We start from the raw sequence: 14,457 nt of genomic DNA on the forward strand, positions 1-14,457 counted from the left end.
ATTAACCTTCCCCCCCTATTTTACACTTCCAGCAAATCCTCTCTAGTTAGTAAAAGGAACAATGCCTTGTAGGCGTGCTGCTACCTTGCCATCGTGGGAAGGGGAGGCTCGTGCCCTTGCAGGTATACTCACAGTAGCCTAGCCTGCTTGTCACAGCTGTCCTGGTCCTGAGACAAGTAGTGTAAGCGGCAGAGGGGAAGGAAGACAACTCCACTTGCAAATGAAATGAATAGCCAGGTGACAGTTTAATCCGTCTGTCCATTCACATCGGCTACAAGGCACATTAAGTGTTAGACTGGCTCTTACGCATGAGCAAAAACAGTGACTCCCAGGCTAGTATTTTTACACACCCATCCTCCACCACCCAGTGCTACAGCATGCGTGGTGACTCCTTTTCCAGGGCACTGAATCTGTACGTATATAAAGGTTGTCCAAACCAAGGCATGATGGTTCTGTTGGTTTTTACAGTGTCAAGATCTTGCTAATGTATTGTGTGCACATAACAGACAAAGCCGATGTGCCGTCACCATGGGCTTACTGGTGGTTTAGCGAGGCCCACCAAGCCTGCTTCCATACCGGGAGAGGGCGTTCCAGAACTGGCAGAGGAGGCCATCCCTAGGAAAGAAAGAGACCAGCAGAAGCCTTATGGCAAAGTCCTGGGAAAAGTCTGTGGAAAACCACCAATATGTTAAGGGTGGATACTGTGTTGCACAATGAGGGAGGCTGCCACCCCAGGGGAGACTGAAATGGAATTCCTGACCCTGGCCTTTTTAGGTATTTGGGGAATGAGCCAATGGGTGCAAGATCTGTCCCTTCCTTTCAGAATTTTTTTTTAAAGCTCTTCAAAACTTAAAAAAAAAATACAGACACAAAGGATTGCTTCATTCCCCAAGTGTCCACAAGAGCAGGACCTGGCCAGACAACTCCCTGTGGCCTTCTCATGTGGGTAGCAGGGGCCTGGCACATTGAGACTGAATCACAAGGAGAGGAGAAGTCACAACTAATGGTGTAGCAGGCTGGTCCTAACCCTTGGTTTCTTTGAGTTGCTGCATAAAGATGACATGCAGGCAGTGGCTGTCTGCTTACAGGTTCTTCCTTGCCTCCCTGGCAACAAAGGGAGGGAATGTGGCCAGCACTTTGTAACCCTCAAAGGCACAGTCCCCGGGCAAGGGGGACATCCTGTGGCTCTTACAGCAGGTAGTGATGGCTCAGATCCTCCTTAGTGATGTCACTAGGAATTGCAGACAGCAAGTAGCCTTCCTCGACCATCTGAAACAAAGAGCAACCACGTAAGAGCACTCGTGAGCCGCAGCGCAGGAGCAAGCTTTAGGCAATGAAGGTTCCTCCTTTTAAAAATTATTATATTTTAATAATCTTTACATGGTTGATTAGGAGACAAAGGGTCAAGGCTACAGGAAATTGGGTAAGACCATTGTTTCCACATTTTTTTCTGCATCTGGAGTAAGGAGGAAAATAAAGGGAGAAGCCCCACCCAGCGTCCCACCCCATCCCAGGGTCCCCGACTCGGGGCATGCTCCAAGGGCACTGCTCAAGTGGTTTTGATAGTTCAACAGTTCTGAATTGCTGCAAATCTCGCCATTCCAGATATCATGAAATCACTCCAGAATCCACTGGCTGAAATAGTCCACCTTAGTGTCTCCCTCTGCCCAGATTTTCACTGCCAACACGTGGCTGGGGTACTTGATTGATTTGTTCTGACCTCCATGCTCTGTTTTAGTACCAGGTGTCCTCTGCAGTTCCGATGGACTGCCATATCCTCCGTGTGCACCTGCATGTGCTGTCCACTCTTCCGTCTGAGCCTCTGAGGAGGCTCAGCTTTGACGCTTACACTCCATGGTCAGACCATGGAGCCTGCACTTCTCCTCATGGTTGGTGTTCTGAGACCAGCAGTTCAGTTGGAGTGATCCCTAGAGATACTTTGTCTGAGGTGATATCTGACCTGATACTTGTGTGTTCATGCCAGTACAGGGTCTGGCACAGTCTGTTGCCCCAATCAGCTTATGCATATGCTGGTTGTTGCAATTACTGGGTCAGTTCTGTTTCCAGCCCTGTCTTCCATGCAAAGTAATGGGTATTGCAGTCCAGCCCGATTCTGTCCACCATGCACTTGACTCTCATGCAAACCAATGGGAGCTGCAGCCTAGTGGGAACAACCTACAATAACCCCCACCATGCCCGCCCCCCTGCTCTGGTTCCTGTGCTTGCCAGTATGTACAGCAGATTTGCCCAGGCTGTCCCACATCCCATTCAGCTCTCATACATGTCAATGGACATTTAAGCCAAGTTCAACCCAACCAGCCTCACTATCCAGCCCACACACATGTGCTGGCAGGTGCCACTCTCTGCTTAGCCATGCCTGTCCCAGCCCTGCTTTTCATGCTCTCTAGTGGGCGTGGCAGCCCGAGAGGAGGTGCCCACTATTTCCCAACTGGCCCACTCTCACTCCAGGATCATGCACTCTCAAGGTGGAGTTTGACTCTGCAGTTTGACTTCAGAGAATTAGTCCCTGTGCCAGCATCTGCCAGCTGATGCTGCAGCAAAGCACAACCAACCCTCACCCACTCTGATTTATGCTTGCCAGTCAGCCCAGCCTGGCTGTTCTCTGATCTAGCCCACATGAGAACCACAGGTGTTGTAGCCTTGCCTGGTATGGTCTGCCCCCATCCCAACTCACACTCTCCAGTGGGAGTGATGGTTCAGCAGGGGAGCCTTCCACATTTCCCCTGCCATTTTTGTCTCCTCCCCCACTGTTCTCACGTGTGCTAGTTGGGTGCTGCGACCTAGTCTAGCATGGCCCACCTCACTTCAGCATTTGCACTGGGTGCTGTAGCCTGGCCCAGCCTGACCCACCCCCCAATTCCAGCTCCTGTTGGTGGGGCTTGCAGCCTAGCCCAACCCAGCCAGCACCCAGTCCCAGTCGTAAAGTGTATTGGTATGTGTTGCAACTAAACCTGGCCTGACCCACACTGTTCTGGTGCTTGGATTCACCAGTGGGTGGTGTGACCTGGTTCAGCCTTGTCTGCCCCTGATCTATTCCAAATGTATGCCAGTGGGTACCTTTCCCCTGGCCTGGTCTGGGTTGCTCCTATCGTGGTTCTTGCACTCAGCTGCAGGGACTATGTCCTGACAGAGGAGTTTCCCAAGCTCCTCCATCAGAACCTCTCCCAGTGGCCTTTCTTGACTGGCTCTCAGCCCATTCCGGTTCTTACTGTTGAATGTTTCAGCCCAGCCAAAGCTCATCTATACCCAGACACAGCTCACACATGGCTCAGTAGGGACAGAGACCTAGCCTAGTCCATCCTATATCTATCCTGGTCCTCCAGAACACCAGATAGTTGGTGCTTGAGGTTAGCCTGGCTCAGTGTGTTCAGTCCCAGTCCTCACTTGTGCCAAGGGACACTGCAGCCATATCCAGACCAGAACGCAGCCCCCACTCTGGCCCCTGCCCTCACCAGTGGGAACCCCAACCCAGCCTCGGTGTCCTCTTAGCTCCCCAATCAGGCCTTTCCCAGCTATAGATCATTTGCATGCTAGCAGTTGCTCTGACCCAGCTTGGCATAACCCCTCACTTGTCTAGGCTTTTGCCTTCGATGCTGTGGCCTAGCATCCCTGGCTCTTGCAGAAACTAGCTCGACATGACCTGTGCTCCAACATGACTTCTGTTTTTGCTGGTGAGGAAAGGTTTGCTCAGCCCTGCCCAGTCCGCCCCTTCCATAACCAACCCACACATTAGCCAGTCATTGGAGCTAGTTTGCCAGCTTGCCCTACCCCCAGGCCTGGATCATGTAATCATGAGTGAGAGTTATGACCCACTAGAGGAGTTTCCCCAAGTTCCCCCACTTGACCCACTCCCAGTCCCAGATCTCACACATGCCATTGGGTGTTAGGCCAGTGCCCTGCATAGTCTGCCCTTCCACCTTGGCCTTGTATGAGCTTGTGAACGTTGCAGCCTGTCCCATCCCACACCCTGTTTTAGGATGCGCATTTGGATGCTGCTGCCTTGACCTGCCCAGACTGTTTTTGGTCCCTTAACCCATTACGGATGGCAGGTTCCATGCCCATACCTAGCTCAGCCCATTAACATTCCAACTCTTGAGCTAACCAGTGGGACTTGTATTTCCAAAGGGTTGGGCCCACACATCCCCCACAGAATCTACTCCCAGACTTGGTTATCTCATGTGCTGGTTAGTGTCATGGCCCTGCCTAATGTGACCCATCCCCTGATCCAACATTCTGACAGATACTAGGATACAGCCCTGCTATACAGGCCCCCAGCCTTAGCTTTTGCATGGACTGACTTATGGTGGTCAGCATTGTTTGGTGATAACAAGTTCCGCACAGGACTCACAAGTAGGCTGGTGTATCAATCTGACCCATACAGACATTTCAGTCTCTACCCTACAAACCGCCATGTCTCAGTACCCTCGCTTAGAAGGTACCTTTTCAATGATGCTTGCATCAGCTCCTTGCAGCTTCAGCCAGTCTAACAGACTCATTTGTGTCCTCTGACCTTGGGAGAGCCCAGGATCCTTTGCAGGAGCTGTGATAAATTGAAAATTTTTGTACATTAGTTTCTGAAAACCAACGTTTCCAAAGTAAGTAGGTAGATAAAATAAGACCAGAAGGCAAAGGTGATGGGAAATGATGAACTGACCCAGCCTTGCGCTACTTGGGACTACATAAGTGCTCTTACTACGTGCACCTTCACTATCCATTTAGAATACTTCTGCCTTGTTGAAAATGCTTTTTCTCTAATGCTTGAATAGCTCTGGAAGGCAACTCAAATAACGAGATAGCTTTCACACGAAGAAGACCGTATTAGAGCTACTTGATTCTGTATGGCAAAGAAGTAGCTCTAACTTCAGACCAGAATAAGGTAGAATTGAGTCAGTGAAGTACTGCCTGTAGGTACACAAGGCTATGAAGTTAGGACACACACACTTGCCTTCACCCGAAACTGTTGTCAAGTATCCTTTGGGTAAGCCAACCCTTCCAAGTGCAGAGTCATCCATGTGCCTAACAGCCACACTGGCTGCTTCCCATTACAATGATAAGCTCTGGATAGACATGACCAGTTGTTTCTTCAAGGCTGCCCAGAATCTCAATCTGAGTTTAAGATTCTGGCTGGATCCTAACTATGCTCACATGATGGTCTCCGGTGGGATGGGACTCACCATGCGTGCTGAGCTGCAGCTGATAGAGCTCTTGAGTTTTTTGCTCCAGAGTTTGCTGGAGGAAGCTCTGGTAGTCTCTTTCTCTCTGAATTAGGTGTTCCAAAAGTCTGGTTTGAAGGAAAAGAGGGAGAAAACAAGCCGTTTTCCAAGCAGCCTATGGCTTGAACTCACCAGTGGTGCAACCTAGAGTGGTATTAGCAGGCCTAAGTGTGGGCTCCAGGTTAGAGGACAGAGCGTGACCTGACTGCAGGACACCCTGCCCCGTCAGGTTTTCTTCTGAGGTGCAGAGCATGCTTTTACCATGGCCTTGAATTTGTGCCTCCCCAGAGCACTGCTAAGGTAATGGTGTTAAAAGGGGGGGAGGGGCAGGGAGTCATGCTCCCTTGGAGAAGACCCCAGTGTTTTCCAGGAAGGACCTGGTGAGATGCTGGCAAGATCCAAAGAGAAGATCCTCACCAGAGAACTGGGTTTCCCAGGCTCCGTAGCTGAGCCAGAGACAGTTCTGCCCTTGGCTGACTGCCCCAGCAAAGGCCCTTTGCTACTTACAGCAGCCTCGGTGGATTCCAACAGTTTGGAGCTGTTGAGTGCTCAGAGCTCACCCAGAAAGTTGAGATGAGTGTGCACAGTGGGCCCCCTGCACTGTCAAGTCTGTGGAGCTAGACCAAGGGGCCTCCCTCAGGACAATGCACGGCCCAAACGCCTTCCAGCACCTCTGGCTCAGAGTAGTGGTGCAATCCCTCAGAGCCACACAGTTGGGCTCCCTGAGCCAGGAAAAGCAGGGCTGTGGCACAGGTCAGCTCAGGCTGCCACGTGGCCTTTGTTTCCAGTGGCTGGTTCTTTAATGCATGATGGCGAACGGAGTGTGTAGAAGTAAGCGTTCAGTGGTTGAGGTTCTCCAAGTAGTCACTACCCTGGTAGGCACTCCGGGGTTCACTGGGTGGGGAGAGGCAGCAAAACCCCTTCCCCCACCAGGCCTGCAGCCTGTCCCAAGCTACCTCTTTCCACACTGGCAGGGGAGTTGATTCCAGCTTGCACCTGTACCTACCTGGAAGAAAAAGCCTTTGGCTCTGCCACAGGGCCAAATGGGTTACCTTCAGGCACGCCACTCTGCCTGGCAGCCACAGCTGCAGTGTTGGGCGCCATAAGGCTGTATGGGAACACGTCTGTCCGCCATGTGCATGAACACACTGGCTACTGCCCAACATCTTACCACCAGAGGCTACAGACCTTCCTCAACAGAAATGAACAGCTCTGCAGAAAACAAAACTTCAAGGTCCATAGTTCTATCTCCTGTGTAATCCTGACACCTCTCCCCTGTCACACAGCCACCAGCCACTGAGAGCAAGGCCCACCTGTTTGCCATGGCTGTGGGCTACACATGCTGTGTCTGCTGTGTTCATGAACAGCTACTGAACGCCTGCTATGTTCCGTGGAGGGGAGCAAGCAGTCAGGTGAGCATGTAGAATCACGGCAGTGCCAGGGTTTCCCCCTGGCTGGGAATATACCCCGCTAATCTCTGCCAGGGGGGGCAGGGTAGTGCGAGACCCATCTGTGAACCAACTTGTTAACTCAGGGGTGAACAGCTGCCAGCCACTTTTGGGTGAAGCGACAGAAAAGCAAGTCAAAGTGCTTGTGCCCTTGAACAGGGCTGTGCGCCAAGTAACCCTAACCCTGTGGCAGGCCCCTGGGCACTCTGGAACCCTCCTCTTCTGGGCTGGGGCAGCTGAAGCCATGGATACCCCCTTGCCCAGTTTGTTAGGTTCGCCACCCCGCTCACAGACCAAAGAGCCACAAAAGCCTCACTGGGTGGTCTCCTCTGGGAGGTGATTGAACTGGACACCAGGATGTAGCTGGTCCTCCAGGGCAGATGTGGCGCCACGGCCTCCAACAGCAGCATTGGTCAGGTCAGCCTGAGCACCACCACCTGGCAGCCTGTCCATCTTGTCCACGTTCTGGTCTGGTCCAGCAGAAGCAGACCGAGAGCAGCTTTGGAGTTCTATGAAGTCACAGAAGAAACCCCGGGTTACTAGGGTGACATCATAATGAGCCAGGGAGGGGACTGGGCCCGCCCAGCCCAGCCCAGCCCAGCCCAGCCCAGCCCACAACTTGCAGTGCCTGGCAGGTGAGCCACCACCGGGCCCTCCGCAGTACAAACGTCGCCACCCCAGCTGACAGGCAGCATGGCACATGGGTGTGAAGGAAGTTAGGTAGCTAGCGATACTAAGATGCAGCCAGACCTCAGATCAGGGCTGGGACAGATTCCTATAAAAGGTGCCTCCGGGGAACACAGGCCTCAGGCTCCTGGGGTCAGCCAAGCAAGGAGCAGCTGAGCCCTGGCTGGGTGGCAGTGTATACTCAGAACAGCCAGCTGTGCCAACCGGAGCACTCCGAGCAGATCGGCAGAGCCATCTCGGGTTCCTCTGACCTCTAGGCTATAGCAGCCAACAGCCTTTGTGCCTGGCACCCGGCAGAGGGCACGGAGCCATTCCAAGGAGGGCCCTTGGCCTAGACGCACAATCTCTCCTAGGTCACGATCCTAGTCTGTGGGCACTCAGCTGCCTCCAGTCTCGAGGACACGTGACACTGAGCTTTCTTAGTCGCCCTTGAATCATGCTAAGTGCAGAGCCACAGTCAGAAAGAGAAAGCAGCACCCTGGCCACTGGGCACTTTCTGCTCTCCCTGAGGCCAGAGCTGGAGCACCATGTCACTCCAGTCGTCCACCTGGCTGAAGAAGTCCTCTAGGAACAGCTGGGCAGTGGTGGCCTGTTTCTGGGGGCTGGGTTCAAAGCAGGACGGAATGAAAGCTCTGGCTTCCGTTGACAGGAATTTCGGGATCTTGGGGGTGGGTCTTAACACGCCCACGTGTAGGCAGAGCAAGGGAGGGACTGGCCGGCGAGGCCAGAGCCATGGCTCAGCAGCACCTGCTCCAGTTTCCTCTGGAGACCAGCAGGGACTCTGTCCCTCCTGTGGGTGAGCCATGGTGAGTCCTGAACAGCTGCATCTCACAGTGACACAGAGAATGCGGCCAATAAGTCCTGCTGCCCAGTGGTTCCCATAAAAGGTGTTTAAGTCTTTCTGGAAGGTATTTGCTTGGGGTTCACACCTTTCTCTGCCTTTCCAGTCTCCTCACCCCCACTCAGGGCTTCAGAGCCACATCTACAAAAGTCAATCTGTCTTCAGAGAAACCGTCCAAACAGCTCACCAAGAACCAGGAGGAGAAAAGGGAGGAGGAGGGGGAGCGGAGAAGGCAGAAGGCGAGGGGTAGAGGGAAGAGAAGGGGGAAGGGGAGGGGAGAGAATGGGGGAGGAGAAGGGAGAAAGGGGAGGAGGAGAGGGGAAAGAAGCTCCTGGCTCCTGGCTTCAGATTGGCTCAGCTCCAGCCGTTGTGGCCATTTGGGGAGTGAACCAGTGGATGGAAGATCTTTCTGTCTCTCTTTCTCGCTGTAAATTTGCCTTGAATGCAAAATAAATCTTCGAAAGAATGTGAGGGGCCAGTGAAGGGGATGTGGGGCAAAAAGTAAAGGACAGGTCACCTGCCCACGCCCGTGTCCCTCTGTGGGAACGAAAGCCAGAGGTTCCGTAAGAACCAAGGGTGATGGGCAGCAGCATGCTCAGAGTTTAAAGCAGGGCTAGCCAGGAGCGACTCTGTCTGCCCCCTGCTCTCCTCCTGCCGCTGGCGAGCAGGGACTGAGGCAACCTGCAACTGCAGACTCCCAAGCAGAGAGCATGGCACTACCTGCCACCGGAGCTGCCACAGGCAGGGCAGAGGCAGCAAGGAATGACAAGCATGGAGCAGTACCTCCCCCTGATGCCTTGCCTGGCCAAATCCAGGCTGCGTTTGTCCCTTACAGTGCCAGTGATGCTCTCTCTGTTCCCAAAGGATGGTTGGAAAAGCCACAGGCCAAGGGCAGCTGTCCCACACAGTGTGTACGGGGCCAGTGGGGGGGGGGCAAAGGACAAGGGCATGGCTGGGATCTGGGTGGGCCTCGTCACCCCCCATCCCTGAGCCCCACACCATCCAGCTGCGACTCTGCTACTGCAGCGCTCTGTTCACAGCAAAGATGTGTAAGGGCATTTCCTAACCCTAACGAGTCCCCTCCTTGATGACACCCTATATCATTTTGCAATGCAAAATCCATGCCTCCCCAAGCCAATTAGTTGAGAAGTGTGAGCTGCCAATAAGGATGTACACATGCGTGGCTGTGTGTGTTCTCCTCAGAGATGCTAAGTTGTGAGAGAATCTGTTGGAGTTTCGCATTTTGGAATAATTCTTGGCTGACCCTGAGCCCTCTTCTGCTACATATGTGTTAACCAAGCAAAGTGGTGGCTTCCAAAGAAAAGACTAGAAGCACTTTCAGTTAGGCTTGTACAGTGCTCAAAGAGGAAAAACCCAGCCAATTCCACATACATATTCATCCATGTCTGTCTCTCTCCACATACCCCAAGCAGTGAGCGAAACTCCAACACATTCTCTTCAAGACCCTCTGAGAGATACCCTGCTGCAACAAGTTCTCACTTGGAGAAGCAGGCCCCTCCCTTTGCATCACCAACTGAGAAATAATCCTGATGCTTCTTAGTCTCCCTGGATGGGGAAATGCGCATGTGTCTGACAGTGGCCGACTTGCAGCAATGTGTTCATCTCTCACAGTAGAAACATCAGCCACCAGAGGGCGGCCCCGGCTGCTGCTGCTGGGGTTTTGGGGACCGTAGAGATGGGGCACAGCCACCTGTCTTTGAGAAGCTAGAATCGCACCTGAGCATTATCCCCTCAAGCAAGGCCTTCGTGAACTTTACATGGGGCCCTCGGGGAGCACACATCTTTCTTGTTCAAGACGTGTGAGCCAGGATCAAAGGTTCTGCGATGGTTGCTTTTAAGTGGTCATTTCAAAAGGTGACAGGCAGCTTTCGCACATCCTTCTGCCAATTCTTGGTTTTATAACCACATTATGGCTAGCTGCTGATTCTGACCCCTCAGTGAAGTGAGTTCCTCTCAGTGCCTGGACCGTTCTCTGGTGGACACATGACCAAGAACCACATGCCAGTGCTAAGAGCCAGAGCCCGCTAAGGAAGAAGCTATTTTCATGGCAGACCAATAAGGTATTAAGAGCCACTGTCTGAGGACCAGCGCTGTTCAGAATGACCCCAGTTTGCTCCAGGCGCTAGTGTCAGAGTGATGTGTTGGCAATGCTCACGAAATTTCAACCTACCTCCACATTTGCAAGAGAAAAATAAAACAAGAAAAGAAAAGAAAAAAAAAAAAAAAAGAAAGAAAAAGAAAACAGGGCCACCTGGCTAGCACAGGCAGCCAGCTGAGCACCTCCACATGGCACAGCTGGGGGCTCCTGCATCAGTTGGCCACCAGGCCCGATAACCTAAGTCTGGAGTGGTCACAGCTTGTGCAGAAAGCCTAACTCCAAGCAGCTGCCCTGTGCCAAACTCTGTCCTGCTTACCTATGAAGCTGTGCATGCACTGGCTCACACCTGCAAGATGTTTCGAGGCTCCAAAGTCAGAGAGCATCCCCAGTCTGCTGGATGTGTTCACCAGAACATTGTCACCCTGCAGGGAAAGAAAAAAAACCCACCCAACTCAGAGACAGATTTCAACAAATGGATGTGAAACCAAGTTGGACCTTGGGAAAGTGTCCCAAGGCACTAAGAAGAGCAGACTTCACACTTCGGGGAGCCCTGTGCTCAGCTGTGTTCCTGTGTGAGTCCCCAAGAGGCTAGCACTGTGCTCTGGGCCCTCGTGGCCGGCCACAGACACAGCAAAGCAGCAGCAACAGCAGCAGCAAGGGAGCCGGTACCTTTATGTCTCGCTGCACTATCTGGTTGTCATGGAGATGCTTCAGGGCTTCCACAATCTGCTTGATGTAAAACTTGATTTTGGGCTCCTTCATGGGCCCCCATCTCATCCGCAGGAGAACAGAAAGGCTCCCTAGAAATCACCAACAGAGGCGCGTGAGGATGAGACAGGTTCAAGTGTAAGGATTTAGGGAAGAAAAGCAAGGTTAGGGAAGGAGAGTGAGGCGCCATCACTCGTGTCCCGGAGCTGTTTCTATGACGATGGAACTGTCTCTGGGCTGAATGTGAAGTGTGTCCTCTTTGTGGCCACAGGCGGTGAATGAAGTGCAGGGAGTCAACACATGGGCCTAAGGGGGCAGGGTGGGAGCAATAAGGAGCCCTGTGGTCCCTTAGGGCTTAGTCTGTGCAGCTACCTCACGGCCCCTACCTGTTGCTTCACACAACTGTCTTGGCCACTATGCTTGGGTTAAAGTCACATTTTTTAAAAAAAGATTTATTTATTTTAGTACAGTCAGATATGAAGAGAGGAGGAGAGACAGAGAGGAAGATCTTCCGTCCGATGATTCACTCCCCAAGTGAGCCGCAACGGGCAATGCGCGCCGATCCCGATGCCAGGAACCAGGAACCTCTTCCGGGTCTCCCATGTGGGTGCAGGGTCCCAATGCATTGGGCCATCCTCGACTGCTTTCCCAGGCCACAAGCAGGGAGCCGGATGGGAAGTGGAGCTGCCGGGATTAGAACCGGCGCCCATATGGGACCCCGGGGCATTCAAGGCGAGGACTTTAGCCGCTAGGCCACGCCGCCGGGCCCTAAAGTCACAGTTTTTCATCTCCTCCTGTCAGAGGCAGGGCACATCCAGACAGGTGAGACTCTGGCAGCAGATGGCTGGGCTCCTCTGCCATCACGCTTTTAATGGGATGATTTCATGGTTGTATTCAGATATTATTAAAAGCCATTTATGAAGTTTATTATGATGTCACCGGACACTTCTTGAGCTTTTTCTCCATCAGGCCTTGGCCATGCATTCTGTCATTTAACCCGGCCAATATTCCACCAAGACATGGCTATTATACCAATAACTGTAACTTCAACTACCCAAATAATTGTCATTACTCCAAATTTTATCACTTGTCCCGCTAGAAAACTGAGGGCACACAGCCAATTAAAATGGGCTGCCTAAGGCTGTCCAGCTTGTAGACAGAGAGGCATCTGGCTCCAGATATGACAAAGTCATATTCTCTCTAACCAATCATCTGCACTTGGGGTTTGTGTGTACACAACACTAGTGTTGTTTTATCAATGTGTGATTCTGCTAGGCCATTTTTAAGACCTGCACCCCCCTCTTCTCCATGTCTTTTTTAATTGTTCTTTTATTTTTATAATCTTTACATAGGCTATTAGGGCACAAAGGGTCAAGGGCTACAGGAAAATGGGTAAAATCATTCTCTAAGCTATCTTTGTACATCAAGATCACTGTGGCCTGAAGGCCCGACTCGCTACTCTGTTTCTCCTGTTGTCTCTGATGCTCAGCCTAACAGCTCACACAGAGGAAATACTCAATGACCACTCCTTAATACAACAGATAAGACAGAAAAACACCGTGTGTGTGTGTGTGTGTGTGTGAGAGAGAGAGAGAGAGACAGACAGACATTTGGAAAGTGAACATCTAACATCTAACTCCTCACACTAATGCTTTCTCAATCTACTGCTCAAACCAGTGCTGTTCTTAGAGACAGGACTACTCACCTGCAGGCACGTGTTGCATAAATATCTTCAGGTAGCCACCCTCGGAGACAGAGCCCAGGTACCAAGCAATGTGGTGCCTGAGGGTATCTCCTCTGCAAGAGGCTGAGAGCACCTGATGCGGAAAAAACAGAGCTGGCATCACCTGCCCAATGCCAGGGGCTTGGCACTTGTGTTATGCCTGCTACAGACTGCCCTGACACAGGCCCCAGCTCTTCCTGGAGGGTTTTTTTTTTTTCTCTAAGACCACTCAGCTTGCAATCCGTAAGATGAGGGAGAGAGGTAGGAGATTGGTGCAAGCAATTCCCCCAACCCATAAAACTGCTGCACCTGGCCCTCATGAGCATGAGACAGCATACAGAAAACTGGGTGCTGGCCTTGCTCGCACGTGTCCTTGGGGAAGCTGCTGAATGCTCCCTGGCCTTGGATTTTGTTCTCATTCGGGAAAAGAAGAAAGAGGACTAGATCCTATCAGGTCTAGTCTCCGTAATCCACGTTTCCTTAACACACTGTTCCATCAAAGGCAGAACGCTGCACCTCTCTGCCCCCTTCAACTTTCTCTTTCACATCAAATCTCTTTTTAAAAAGAATGAAAAACAATTCATTCACCGGTGAGGGGGAGCCCTCCTCTCCGGAAGCACAACCTCTGGCCCCTGGGGCCCTTCACGGTCCTCCATGCTGGAAAAGCGCCTGCATCTCTCCCCTCGCGCCCCCAGGGCCCAGCGCAGCGAGGAGCCCCAGACCCTGTCCGGCTCTGCAGAACTTCCCCGGGCGTGGAGAGGAAGCACAGCCGGACGCCATGGCGTCAGGGAGGAGGAAGAAAAGAGTCCCCGGAGGCGGCGGAGGAATCCTGCGTGGTGCTGCCGCGGAGGGATTGGCCGCAGGGCCACTTCCTGCGAGGAGCTGCGGCCACGCACCCTCAGTCCGCGAAGAAGAAGCAAAGGAAGAGGACGCGTCGCTGGACTCTCCGTGGGAGCAGTTCTCCTGCGGCAAGACGCGCTGTGGGCCCCGTGAGTGGACGTGAAGGGCTGGTGGACTCCAGCTAGTCCTCGTCCCACCTGCTGTCCACGGCACCCCGCCGGGGGAGGGCCTCGCGGTGGCCGCCATGGTGGACCTGGGGGCCCGTGCCGTCTCCAGAGTGCCTGGTCTTTAACCCTCGCTGGAGGAGTCTACAGACCCAAAAGGACATCTACAAGGTAAGAACCCCCCCAAGGTACAGGGGTCTGGGAAGGGTAGCCGAGGCTTGGCCCTAGTGCGAGTCCAGGAGTGCAGGTGGCAGCTTGTCCTCGGGTGCAGGTCCGGCTGGGGAGGCCGCGGCTTGACCAGCAGCAGCTGGGGTGCAGGAGGAGAGGTGGCCACTTGCCTTCGTGCGGGGTTTAGGAGGGGTTTAGGAGGGTGGGCCGCGGCTTAGCCCTGAGTGTGGGTTCCTGGAGGCCGGGCCACGGCTTGGTCCTCAGCACGGGGTTGGAAGGGTAGGCAGCGGCTTAGCCATCATTACGGGGTCCGGGTGGGGAGGCGGCGGCTTGCTTTCGGTGCGTGGTCCAGGAGGGCTGGCCTCGGCTTGGTCATTGGCGCGGGGTCCTTGAGGGCAGGCGGTGTCTTGGTCATTGGCGGTGTCTGTGAGCACAGGCCTTGCCTTGGGCCTCCGTTGGGGTCGTTAAGGGTAGCTGGAGGCTTGCTCATCATCTTGAGGTCCCCGAGGGCAAGTGGTAGCTTGG

General features: G+C 53.1%; 1 protein-coding gene across 1 annotated transcript; it reads right to left on the reverse strand.

Moving 5' to 3' along the window:
• Positions 1-290: 290 nt before the first annotated feature.
• On the reverse strand, positions 291-11,091 carry LOC105942539 (mitogen-activated protein kinase kinase kinase 15-like). The gene is made up of 7 exons (XM_012930857.2): positions 10,999-11,091; positions 10,646-10,751; positions 6,999-7,152; positions 5,196-5,302; positions 4,461-4,561; positions 1,193-1,269; positions 291-615 (listed from the first exon to the last, which is right to left on the reverse strand). Exons 1-7 carry the CDS (start codon positions 11,089-11,091, stop codon positions 546-548), a joined length of 708 nt encoding a protein of 235 aa, XP_012786311.2. The 3' UTR covers positions 291-545.
• Between the last annotated feature and the right edge of the window lie 3,366 nt (positions 11,092-14,457).

The sequence above is a fragment of the Ochotona princeps genome, chromosome 27, assembly GCF_030435755.1.
Source record: "Ochotona princeps isolate mOchPri1 chromosome 27, mOchPri1.hap1, whole genome shotgun sequence".
Taxonomy (NCBI): Eukaryota; Metazoa; Chordata; class Mammalia; order Lagomorpha; family Ochotonidae; genus Ochotona; species Ochotona princeps.